At 41.2% G+C, this 13,422-nt stretch overlaps 1 protein-coding gene across 3 annotated transcripts in view; it reads right to left on the minus strand.

Annotated features, from left to right (window-relative positions):
* Positions 1-2,097: 2,097 nt before the first annotated feature.
* Positions 2,098-13,422, minus strand: part of Mtr (5-methyltetrahydrofolate-homocysteine methyltransferase) — a 96,553-nt gene continuing 85,228 nt past the window's right edge. For 2 of the 3 annotated variants that reach the window (XM_027409452.2, XM_027409453.2), the window contains 2 exons: positions 12,207-12,319; positions 2,098-11,790 (listed from right to left, as the gene is read on the minus strand). In XM_027409452.2, coding sequence (XP_027265253.1) covers positions 11,704-11,790; positions 12,207-12,319 — 200 coding nt within the window. In that variant the 3' untranslated portion in view covers positions 2,098-11,703. The remainder of the gene's footprint in view (positions 11,791-12,206; positions 12,320-13,422) is intronic. The other variant, XR_004769356.1, reaches the window with a different exon arrangement.

Genomic DNA, 13,422 nt, shown 5'->3' on the forward strand with positions numbered 1-13,422 from the left:
CACCTGCTGTTCACTCTAAGTATCAGTAGTGAGACAGAAACTGGGACCTTCACTCCAGCCTGGGCAACATGGTAAAAGCCAGTTTTAAACTACAAGTTAAAAAACTGACTGCGACCGGGCGTTGGTGGTGCACGCCTTAATCCCAGCACTCGGGAGGCAGAGGCAGGCGGATCTCTGTGAGTTCGAGGCCAGCCTGGTCTCCAAAGCGAGTGCCAGGATAGGCTCCAATGCTACACAGAGAAACCCTGTCTCGAAAAGAAAAAAACAACAACAAAATAATACTGACTGTGGTAATTTGAATGTAATTGGCCTTCATAATCTCATAGGGAATAGTACTATTAGTACTATTGTTGAGGTGGATATGGCTTTGTTGAAGAAAGTGTGTCACTGTGTGTGTGTTTGGGGGGGGGGGTGAGGTTTCCTATGCCCAAAATACAGCCCAGTGTCTCAATTGACTTCTTGTTGCCTACAAGCCAAAATGTAGCCAGCACCCATGTCTGCCTGCACACCATCATGCTCCCTGCCATGATGATAGACTGAAGCTCTGAAACTTAAGTGAGCGACCCCAATTAAATGTTTCCTTTATAAGAGTTGCCATGGTCATGGTGTTTCTTCACAGCAATAACAAGCCTAAGACACTGACCATGATTAATCAACTAAGTATGTGCAACAGTATTAATCCTCTGTTGTCTTTTTGCCAGTGTTCAGTGTCTTCTTCACCAATAGCTTCCATCCCAGATCATTCCTTTATGTTGTTCATTCTTGAAAGGCAGCTCTTCTCCCTTTAAGATTTCATCATAAAAACAGCAATTCAGCCACATCTTCAGGCTCACTTCTCATCTGCCCTCATGCTGCGTCCTCCCCATCAGCAGTTACTTCCTCCACTGGAGCCTTGAGCCCTCACAGCTCGCTAACAAGAGGGAATCATTTCTTCCAAGCTCCTGTGAATGTTGCTATTTGACCTCTTTCTATGCCTCATGTTTTAATAGCTCTAGAATGGCAAATGCTTTCCAGGTTTTTAGTTTACTTTGTCCATATGTTTGAGAGAAACTGTGACAACTACAGACTTATAAAATCTAGTTATTAAATATTAAAGTTTTAAGGTCAAGTTCTAGCAGCACTGGACTGCCAATTCCAGATACACAGAAGTCCAAGGCCGGAGGATTCAAGTTCAAGAACAGTCTGAGATAAAGAGTGATTTCAGGTCCACCTGAGCAACTTAATGAGAATCTATCTCAAAATAGTAATGGGTTGAGGAAATAGCTCAGTGGTAGAGTACTTGCCTAGCATATATGAGGCCCACAAAGTCCTATCCCTCACTCAGGGACCACAGATAGTCAATGGGTACTGGAGGAAGGTGGGCCATTTTCTTCAGTGGTGTGAACAACGGTGCCTCTTAAAGGAGCCATACCCTTTTTCTTCCTTTCTTGTTTTTTTTCTTCTTAGGTCCTACATAGAAATTTGGGCCCCACATTGGGTGCCAAAATGTAGGGGTTTTTTAATGCTCTTTTACTCTTTTGGCTCTTTTCTTTTTTTGAGGGGCCCACCACCCAGCTCCCAAATAAATCATACACTTTTTCTTACTTATAAATGCCCACCTTAGCTTGGCTTATTTCTAGTCAGCTTTTCTTAAATTATCTTGTCTACCTTTTGGTTTTTCCTTTTGGGTTTTTTCCTTTTCCTACTCCATGGCTGGCTGGCCCCTAGCACCCTCTTCTCCTTGTTCTCTCCTCCCTCTTCTTGTTCCTCCTTTCTCTTTCTATTTACACTCTCTGCCTGCCGGCCCCACCTATCCTTTTTCCTGCCACACTATTGGCCATTCAGCTCTTTATTAGACCATCAGGTATTTTAGACAAAGAATCACAGCTTCACAGAGTTAAACAAATGCAGCATAAACAAAAGCAACACATCTTTACATCATTAAACAAATGTTCCAGAGCATAAACAAATGTAACACACCTTTAAAAAATATTCTACAACAGTGGTATAAACACTGATAGGTTTCTTGTATTCCAGTAAGTAACCCCTGACTTGTGTTTATATAAGCAACCATAATTAAACTCAGTGAGTTTCTAATAAAAAAAAAAAAGACATACATCAAAGTAAGATGAGATTTACTGTGAAGGGCTTCAGTGGTAGAGAAAGGGTGGTAACAGTGAATAATGGGAGTGAAATGATCAAAATTCAGTACATACATGTATTAAACCTTTAAATAATAAATAAATGTTTCTAAAATACATTATGAAGAAAAGTTTTGATTGGAAAAATTTTCTAAAGACACCCCCTAAGCCAGTAATAACTAAAAATAATTGAGAAAGACATTAAAATAACTATTTTAAAAGCACTGCTTTACAAAATAATTGAAAAGATTAAACAATTCCTGAAGATCTTCATCATTGTTTTTAGTTAGGAAACTTTTGTGTTTTTAAGTCATGTGCCAGTAAAGGTTCCTGCATATGATTCTACCCTTTCCTATCTCCCCTTTCAGATGGAGAAACTGAATCTACATTCAGAGCCTTGTAAGCTGCCCATGGTCAACCAGTAAGCTACTGTTAGAGGCATGGCAGGAGGAGGCCTATGTGACATGGAATATTATTATATACTGTAGCTAATTATACACATATCTCCTAAGAACACACAACACAAATCTGACCCAGGACTCTCCCAGAACCCAAGCCACACAACCTTTAGGCAACGCTCTTAGCTAATAAGCATCACAAAATGTCAGGAATCCACTTCTGAGATAACTGGATCCTTTGATCACAACATTCATCCATTTGTGACAGTGGAGTCTCATGGCCAAATTACTTCTTTTCCCTTTGAGACTGTGTCTCACTTTGTAGCTCAGGCTAACCTCAATAAAATTTATGACATTCTTCTAGCACAGTCTCCAAAGTACAGGGATTCCACTATGCCTCACTATCTCCACCCTGTTAATACTGCTATAACAACAAGTAAATGTCAACGTGGAATTTAGGAGAGACATTCAAATTACAACAGATAGTAAGAGACATGTAAGGTTATAATGATTTAATGTAATAGTCTTTCTATAGGTTTTACACATCAAAAACACTTAATGAAAAGTAATTCTAAAGTGAGTTGAGAGGTTTTAAAGATTTTTTTCACGATTTACTTTTATTTTTACTTGTGTGTGTAGTACATTGTATGCATACATACCACATGTGTGCAAGTGCCTGCAGAAGCCAAAAGAGCATCAGATCCTCTGGAGCAAGACTTACAGGCAATGGCAAGCTGCTTCATACAGGTACTTGGAACCAACATCCAAGCACTCTCTCCAACCCCAGAGATTAAGAAGAAGAAAAAAACCTTATGCTAATGTGAAATTATTAACTCCATTCAAGTTGCATAATGCTCAGAAAGTATGCTGTTGGGAGTAAAAATGGAGGGACACAGAAGGGATGTCTATCTTACAGTGAGGGGAGGGAGGTATACTGTATTTGGAGACCTCGAGACAGTTGTGTTGAAGACGTTGGTTGTCTTCAGAAGGCAGATGTTTATCCATCAGTACTCCTCAGAAACACAGCTTGGTAATCTGCAGGGGAGATGCCTAGGCACTTCTGTTCCCAAGATCCATGATGAGATAAGAAGAGGGAAACCTGACAGCTACTCCTGCATCAGCATTCATGAAGCAATTCTGCATCATTTTTATGCTCATGGCTGGCCACAGACCTTTTCTTCTGAGACACAGAACAGTCTATGGATGTGCATGTTAGCCTACCAAACACTGGGATCTCACTACACCCATGAATGTGTTTGGCATGTTACACGCATACACATGCACACTTAACCTGGTTTGGGGTTAGGGTTAGATTAATATCAGCGTGAGTTATGTTACCAGGTCACTGTACTGTGCTTTTCACAGGAGGACACTGCATGCTGGCTTCAAACCAGGTTAAAGAACAAGATATGAAAACTAACTTGCTTGATGTCTAAACTGTCAGTACTTTTAAAGTACTGACTTTTAAAGAACAGTCCCTCCAGGAGACATATGAAATTTACTCTGTTGAACTGTAGATGTCAGCTTTAATACACAATATGGACCAATAAATATTTGATAAACGAACATAGGAAGGAATGAGTAGGAACAGATCCACATACAGATCCTCTTGAGGATCTTAGCCACAGTAACAGCAGAAGAAATTTGCCAACCAGCACGTCCTGTGTCTAATAACACCACTGCTTATGTGAGCCTTCTGGAAGAGAAGCTGCAAGGGCAGACTGATATAAATGGCTTTGCTCCTATTGGATCTGTTCTGCAACAAGATCTCACCCAAATCTACAATTTTTTTCCTTTGAACTTGAGACAACAAAAATGAATCCACAAGATCAAAGCAGTTGGCAACAGCAAAACCACCAACTGAAGTAAGCACCCATATTCTACTCTTTGCAAAAGTCATGCTTTATCCCCCTAATGCTGGTGGAGAAACACTTAGGTAAGTTCTTTCCCCTCTCCCTATTTTTAGGGCTGTCTTGTCTCCACTTCTCTGTCCTACTTTTCACCAATAGGACCATACATGTTTGCTGGTCAAATTACTAAATACTTCATAAAATTCATTCTTGTTTCCACCATCCGGATATCTTCACTTCTTCAATTCTACATCCTGAGTAAAAAATTAGGGTGACATTCAAAACCAAACCTCACTTCTCACATAATAAAACCTAGTAATTACTCTGCTTTCTCAAGTCAGATAGTCCTGCTAATCTGACACAATCATGCACAATTAGCCTTTTCTTTCCCCTCAATGCCAATGGAGTTAAATGACTCAGCCATGCCCTGCACCAGCCCACTGCCACAACTCTTTCCCTCATTTTGTAAGCACTGTTCCACAGCGTACGTTCATCTGCCCTGACAAACTATTTGCTTTGCTTTGGTGCCTTCGTCACCAGCTTGAAGAATATCAGTTTTCATTCTTTTACCACATGATGACAGAAGACATACTCAACTATGGGACACAATGGGGAAGAATTTTACTTAATCCATATTTCAGTTAAGAGAGACAGATCATATTCATCACACTTGGGTGGCTAATCTTTCACATGGCAAAATATATTTGACGCTGAAGTTATTTTCAGTTTTAATGAGTCTTTGACGACTCAAAAGATACTGCAAGAATGCTGCAATGCTCAAAAGTCATCACTATACCTAGTTTTGGATAAACTCCTCTTAATGGACAAACCAGATTTGCCTGTGTATAATGGATGATGCATCAGGTCTTGCACATGACCAAAAAAGAAAACACTAAGTAGCTTTCTGGTGGTCAGTTCTGTACAATTTTACTCCTCAGACACTTGTGCTCCTACTTTGTGCCTGGCAGGATTGCTTAATCTCTGGTTCTGAATTGGCTATTGCATGCCACACTCATATGTGAGTTCCTTCGCAAGAAGGACAAGTTCCATGTCTCTGTGTCTAATGTTTAAGTTCAGGTTTGCTCTGATTCTCCCAGTGTTACTTTCCATAAATGAAGATGTTTCACAGGGTCTTTCTCTTGGGCTCATCTAACCTGTTAGAAATAATACAGTATTAAGTATGATTTGGCTTCTAACTCATTTGCAGTTTAAAATTTTCTAATTACAATAGAATTCAACCTAGAATTCAATGCAAAATGGAGATAAACTAAGTCATTCAGGTATATCCTCACTCCTGTCTACTGTATATTTGCTCACCTTGGGGGTGGGATGGTAAATTCATCGATTCCAACCTTTACCCAAGATTTTTAACAAATTTATTTTATAAGTACAGGTGTTTTATCTGCATACCTGTCTGTGCACCACGTGAATGTTTGGTGCCCTCAGGGGCCAGAAGAAGGCACTGGATCCCCTGGAACTGGAGTTACATATGGTTGTGAGCTGTCATGTGGGTGCTGAGAATTGAACCCAGATTCTCTAGAAAAGCAGTCAATGCTCTTTCTTCACCACTAAGCCAATTTTTCAACCCCTTTACTCAACATTTAATTCATTCAAAGTCTGTTGGAGAACTAAGCAGACCAGATACCTGACCCATATCTGCTGTCAGATTGTTGTACACACTTCAGCTTTCTCAAGTTTTTAAACAGATGTCAGTACTCACCCAGAAAAAATGGAAGGAGAAACCTGATAATAATTAGAAAAAAAGGCTTCAGATAAACTACTATCTCGTAACAAATTGTTACATTTCCTGAAAAGGATTAATTTTGATACTAATATTTATTCCCTGGAATCCTTAAAGTGTTTCTTCATGTGTACATCTAAAGAAACCCCTCAACCCCCCTTGAGATAAGGTTTCTCTGTGTAGCCTTGGCTGTCCTGACCTTGAATTCAGAGGTCAGTCTGCAGAGGCTAGGATTAAAAGTGAGCACCACCACGCCCATGTTAAAGAGTAATTTTTACTGTAACAGGTTAGAAAATGTTTTGTCATTGCTGAAGTTTTAACCAGGACCTTGCACATATCAGACCAAGTATTTTTCAACCATGATTAAGACAAGTGGGCACTGAGGTCACACCTTATGGAGACACATCATGTCTCCCAGTTATTCTCCAGGTGAAGATATAAAATAGTCCCACATAAGTTCTATTCAGGTCTATCAAAGAAAAACTGTACAGCACTATTTTCAAGTGCAAAAAGAGCAAAATGATCAATTTAAGAACAAAAAATTACATGCTGATGTCTAAGATCTCAGGAGGCAGAGGCAGGAAGATCTCTGAGATCGAGGCCAACTTGGTCTACATAGAGAGTTCCAGGACAAAGGCTCAAGGGCTTTGTGGGGAAATCCTGTCTCAATCCCACCCACCCCCAAAAAAGCAGAAGAAAAGATAGCTTTGAAAATTACATTAGAGAACTTCAAAGTACAACAGAATCATATCTGCAGACCGTTACTGAGCACCACGCACTATTTTAGATACAATACACATAGCAGGTGGATTAGGTTCCAAAACAGCAGTTTAGTCTAGTCGTATCCATCTTTCCAAAACTCACCTCTCCTCCCCTCCTGTAATCTGTCTTAGCATATGGTACCACCCACTCATCCACCAAAACCTAGGCTTTGAAAGATAATTTTGGTGTATATATCCCTCTTGCCCAACTGCCTTCATTCCTGCTCTTCTAGCTAAGATGTTCTTCCATTCTTCCAAAAGTGTGTCTGATACATACATTACAAAGTCACCATACCAGATTTGAGGCTATCACTATTGTTTAAAATATATTAAATACACATTAAATATAGCATATTTAAAATATACAAAAATGCTGTATGTAATAAAGAGCTAGAACCCTCCCTCCTAAGAACTAAAGCAGTTTTCAAAATTCACCTGTGTGCTTTTCTCTGGCCCTTTTTACTCCTCCTTCCACAGGCTATCATTAATCTTAACTTTGAGTTTTCTGTGACTTCCTTTATAAATTTCTAATCACATATCTAACTACCATGTATATCCTTTGGTCTCATACACTTTTGAACTCAATATAATAGGTATCATGCCTTAAGTAGTCACAAGAAACTTTGTTTTGCCCCTATGTTGCCAAGTGTGGCTGTCATTCACTCATTTTCACCGCCATGTACCTGAGAGTCCCTTATGAAACCATTCTCCCATAGACAGGACTTCAATCATCCCAGGTACTAATATGATTTATACTGCCATGACCAAAATGTAAGACATGGCTGAACATTACCTGAAGCTCAGCCCATATTCACTCTGTAGATGTTCATGTCTGTGAGGTGTAACTGCTCTCCAGCAGTGGAGGGAAACATGTGTGACTACCTACAGACTAACACCTGGAACTGTGGGTCCCACTCTTGCAAATGTTACAGAAAGCAGAATCTCACATTATCTGATCACTACAAAACATCTATTTATTTACTAGCCTCATGAGAATGCTTTCCATTTTTTTCCAAGTAGAAAATTTCTACACATTCTGGTTACTAATCCTTTATCAGTTACTTAAAAAAAAAAAAAAAAAAAAAAAAAAAAAGTCTTCTGAAAGCAAACACCTCTTCATTTGTCCTAGTAGCACTGGGAGCTATGGTGTGTCGTGGCATTATACCTTTTTGTCTAACCAGTCCCACCCACAAATGTTCTTTGCAATGAGTCATTGGTCTGGCTCAAGGCCTCTGGCACACCATCATCACTTGACCCTCACTGAAAATACTCTCGGATATCCTGCTGTTGTCTTGAGTCATGGAGATCTTGTGGCTAGTTCCCTAAGACTAAGTCCCTTTACGTGCTCCAGCAGGTCATAGATGGGGTAGATGTTAGGGTGGGCCAACCCAAGGCCCAGGATATGGGTCTAGGTAGCAGCTGGGCTGGTCAATCTGGGCCTCTAGGACTGACCCCTCAGGCGAGGTGAGGTGTGGAGCCAGCTCTCTCATGACTGTGGTAAGGGGTGGGGCCATCTCTCTGAGTACCAGGGTCAGCTCTCCCTTGAAGGGTAGGTCCAGCTCTCTGGGGCAACGTCCAGCAAGGGACAGTGTCAGCTACCCCAGGGCTAGTGAAGAGCAGACTGGCTCTGTTTGCTTTGCTTTTAATTTTTTTGAGGGGAGGGGGTGGTCCTTTTAGGGGAAGGACACTGCAGTGGGTGAGGCGCAGATAAAGAGTGACGGGGATTAGGGTTCATGATGTGACGTTCCCAAGAATTAATAAAGAATTGTTATAAAAAGTCTTCTTGCTTAAAGCATTCACTTGCTTATCTAAAGTCCTTAGTTTTTCGTAGCAATGTCTTAAACCACTTCTGCACTAAAGCTTCGGGTCTTGTCAGACAAGTTCCCTAAACACCTCCATTTGCAGAAGCACCTGACCACTTCTGATGCTTTGCTATTCCACACTAGACATCTGCTTGTCTTCAGCATGACCTCAGTGAGAATTGCTGCTAGAAATCTTGACTTCAAAGCTCAATTTGGAAAGACCCAGCATCTTTATAACCTCTAATGTTTCTATTCACAGTTCCTCATCTGTTCCTTCCCTGCTGCTCCATCTTTATCCTTCAGTCCTAAACGGGAGTCAACAGAGCCTTCCCTAAGTACTCCCACCACCAACCAGGCCAACACACTTTTGAGCAAACTGTCCTAGAGAAAGACAGGATGGAGTGAACTTGCAATCTGCTGACTGGGCAGCACCCATCCGTCTTTGTTATTGAATATACTAGAGATCAGATGAGCTAGAGAGAGGCTTGGGATACTCCACTATCAGCTGCCTCAGGTACTCCTGGAGAAGGTGGCAACCTTCCCCTTAAGGAGCAAGAATTAAAGATGGAAGAGGTGGCAACCTTCCTCTCAAGGAGCAAGAATTAAGGATGGAGGAGCCTGGAATACTGAACAGATGAGACCATCCTCTGAAACAATAGACTGGGAGAGCAACTAATGACAAAATGTTAAGATTTAAGCAGGTAGAAGAAAACCATGGTTAAGAAATGAGCATAAACATCAAAGGCTAACAAAAGAATTATGTCAAGGGAGGGGTTATGGGCAACAATTTGGAGCAGTCAACTCTGTCTTAGCCACAGAGAAAATAACCCCCTAGGAAGGCCTCTAGATCTAATGATTAAGAAGCCAGCAGTGGTAAGAGATGAGAAACACTCCCTAAACTTCACTGCATTAAATGCAAGTAGGAGAGCCGGGCGTTGGTGGTGCACACCTTTAATCCCAGCACAAAGGAGGCAGAGGCAGGCAGATCTCTGTGAGTTCGAGACCAGCCTGGTCTCCAGAGCGAGTGCCAGGATAGGCTTCAAAGCTGCACAGAGAAACCCTGTCTCAAAAAACAAAAACAAAAACAAAAACAAAAAAAACAAAAACAAAAACAAAAACAAGATAGCCTTGAAGTCCAACTTCTCCGGAATACCTAAAATAAACTAGGAAGGATGCTTCCAAGTTATCATTTAGATTCCTTAGTGAATATCTATACACCTAAGCTCGTAAAAAGAAGAGGAGGAGGAGGAGGACAACTACAACATCTGTCATGGGATTAGATCAAAGACATGTTCAGGGAAGCCAGCTGAAAGAATGTTAATGAAATAGACTATTATAGTTCTTCAAATGAAATACATTTGAAGATGAATGTTCCAAAGCCTAAAAATTATACCTGCTACAGAAATACGTCCTGAAACTAAGTGGCTCAGACTAGTGAGCCCCATTTATGTTCTAGTACTAGTTAAACACACCTTAAAAGAGAAAACAGTTCTTTTCACTCGGAGGGAAAGTGATACAAAAAGTGTATACTACTTTGAAAATGAACTTGGAAAGAGTACAGATTTGCAAGCTCATCATTACCCAACTGTCATTTCTTCTTTCCACCTCCAATATACCAGAGTATGTGTTTGGTGTTAAGTGTCTTCAGGCAGCATATGAAGAGAGGAGTCTGTCCCACAGAAGATGAGTCCTGATGGCATGTGTAACACATAGAAGCTGCTTCTCTTCCTCAGTCAGTGTAAACTGTAAGTTGGGGTTCTAATCCCAGAAGAAGATTCTCATACAGTCACATTCCCATACACATTTCCATGCTCTACCTCCTCCTCCCTTAACCTCTTATTATTCCCATACCTCAAGTGCAAAGACTTCAGAGATCTACAGGACCTCCACTCAGATATCTGTGTGCACCTCAACTGTCTCCATGCACAATCTTGTTTAAACCCCAACCACTGAGACAGAAATTAGTATCTCCATTCTCATTTTAACAGTGTTGGGAGGACTGAGCACTTGGCTTATGTCACATGAAGTTACACAGCAAAGTTGAAGTTGGAGTCTGAGCTTTCAGAGCCAAATGCTTTGAACAACTTCTCCAGAAATAACAAAGAACAAGCCAATGTAGTATATCCAAAATATATGAGTTCAGAGTGACATGCACGTAAGAATTGCATGGCTTTAAGCCACCCACAGGTCCAGCTCTGCACAGATGTCAGGGCTCAGCTGAGAACCTGCTTGATTTTGAGAACAGCTAGAAGATGTTAAAAAATAGCCTTGGTAGTCACTTTCTTTGTCTTCCATTTTTTCCCCTAGTGCAAGGGAACATGAAACTACAAAGGACAAAAAAAAAAAAGCTTAGAAAATGTGACTATGCATAACCACACTAGCACACCAGGGCAAACAGTTCCAGTATTTCTGTCCAGCAAGCAGTGAACAGGCCTCTGCCAAAGAGGTTCTACAGTCATTTAGTTGAGCCTCAGAAAATGAGGTCTCGAAGAAAAAAAGAGAGGAATACCTTCCTCCCCTTGAAACCACTTACATTGAAATGTCACATTTCTCATGGTGGCACTTTGCTTCAGGATCACATTTCTCTATACATTCCCCTATTCAACTTATTTACAAGACTTTTTTTTTAATGTGACAAAAACAATAAAACTAAACAAATAACAACAAAAATCAGGAACAAGTACCCTCCTAGGTCAAAGGCAAAAATAGGAAAAAGCTAGTTGAGTTGCTTTAGAATGCAAAAGATGTCTTCTGCTTGTTCCAATCCTAAAGACCCAGGAACAACATAAGCCTCGGCACCTTGTTGCTCTGAAAAAGCACTATTTTCTAGGAACCCAGAAGACCTGCTCCACATCACATGCCACCAACCAGCCTTCCAACACAGACAGTGGGGAAGGCCAGGCACACATACAGATGCTTTCTATTGTTATTTCTAAGGCACTCTGGATTGTACCCCCTTGAGGTCAGCAAACATAAAGGTTTTAAAGGAAAAAAGAAAAAGAAGAAAAGGAGTGTGTAAGAGAGAAAAAAGTCAGTCTGTATCATATCCCAGAATGGGGCCAAGCCATCTCTCCACCTCAGCCACCAGCATGTTCTTCCTCAAAGCATAATCCTCAATCTGTAAAAGACAGAAGCATCTTGTTAAACTGGGTGCTAAGATATTCTAATCTGAGTTTCCACAAACCTTTGAAATAAACATTAAGTGCCTGGCATATCTTGTCTTAACAGCAATCTACCAAGCTAAACAGAGGTATTGTCTGTCTGCCTACTTGCTTTACTCTCTAGGCAGAAAACAGCATGTGACAAATGTCTGCTGTTTAGAAGAGGGGGGGGGACGACTAGAATCAGGGTAATGGGCTGAAATCAAATTAAGACACAAACTGGGGTGAGTTTACACACACACACACACACACACACACACACACACACACACACACACACACACACACACACCCCACATCACTTCATTGTCATATAAAATGGGACCTATAGGTCCATTGTAAAGACAGTTATCTAGAGAAGCCACATACTTACCTGATCCTTGGAAACTTTCCCCACAGCAAAATATTTGGACTTTACATTGGAGAAGTAGAGACCCGATACTGCTGAAGCAGGTGCCATTGCCAAGGATTCTGTCAACCTGATGCCTAAAGAGAAGCACAGGAAGCAATCAGTGCCCAGGCAGGGTACTAACAGACTCTGAGTGAGCACAAGTAAACTCATGCCTCCAAGGCAGACACAATGACACAGTAAAAAGCTTCAATCACAGTCTCAAACAAATTCTTGCCAGGTGGAACACCAAATTCAAGACATGCACGTTATACCCAATGGGAACAAGCCTGGAAAAGACTGCGTTCTTTCCCCCAGCTACACTGAGTCTTCTCAGGTAGGACTGCTAGCCCTGGCGAAAGGAGAACCACCCACAGATCCCAGGACTCTGTGAGGTCAGTTGGCAGCGGGAATGAAGAACAAGTCCATAAAAGCACTAAGAACAAATGGTTCTCAGGACTGTTATTCTGCACTCCTCACTCTATGGACAAGAACATGGAGTCACCAATGGCTAAATACTTTCTAACCATCTCCAGATTGCTCACAAGAAATGGGGCTCACACCTAGATGTTGTAACTCTCAGAGGTGTTTCTCTACAGACCCAGGCCCAATGCTACTCCCAGTTCCTTTCTTTGGCATGCACTCAACTTCACCAGCTTTGATATCTATTTTGATTAATTCCACTGGGTCTGTAATTTAACCTGAGTCCTCTCAACTCCACAAGCTATGCAGTAAGGATGGGACAACACAAAGCCTCAGAACAATGACTCTGCCCTGAGCCAAAGACAATGAGGCTAGTGTCTCAACAAAGCACAGGTCAACTTTTAATTTTCAACTCTGAGACTCAACCCATAGAGGAAAGGTAAGGCACATAAATGTTAATGACAAGTAAAGGGAAGTGAGAAAGCTAAGGGAAGACTGCGAATTGCCAGTTTGGAGCCCAAAGACTGCCAACAGCAAGCAGTGCAGGCCTGAGCAGATGGAAGACAGAGGCTGGCCACCAGTGACTGTACCACGAACAGAAAACCAGGCCAGGAAAGGCAGAGGAGAGACAGGAGAAGGTAAATCCCCATCCAGGATGGGACCAGAGTAAACAGTTTATACTACTAAGTCTAAAATATTTAAGTAAAAATACAATGCTGTGCTTTGGAAATAAAGTGTCAGAACAGATCCAAGTGAGAAAGGATGGGATGAGGGATGA

The sequence above is a fragment of the Cricetulus griseus genome, chromosome 3 (genome assembly GCF_003668045.3).
Source record: "Cricetulus griseus strain 17A/GY chromosome 3, alternate assembly CriGri-PICRH-1.0, whole genome shotgun sequence".
NCBI lineage: Eukaryota > Metazoa > Chordata > Mammalia > Rodentia > Cricetidae > Cricetulus > Cricetulus griseus.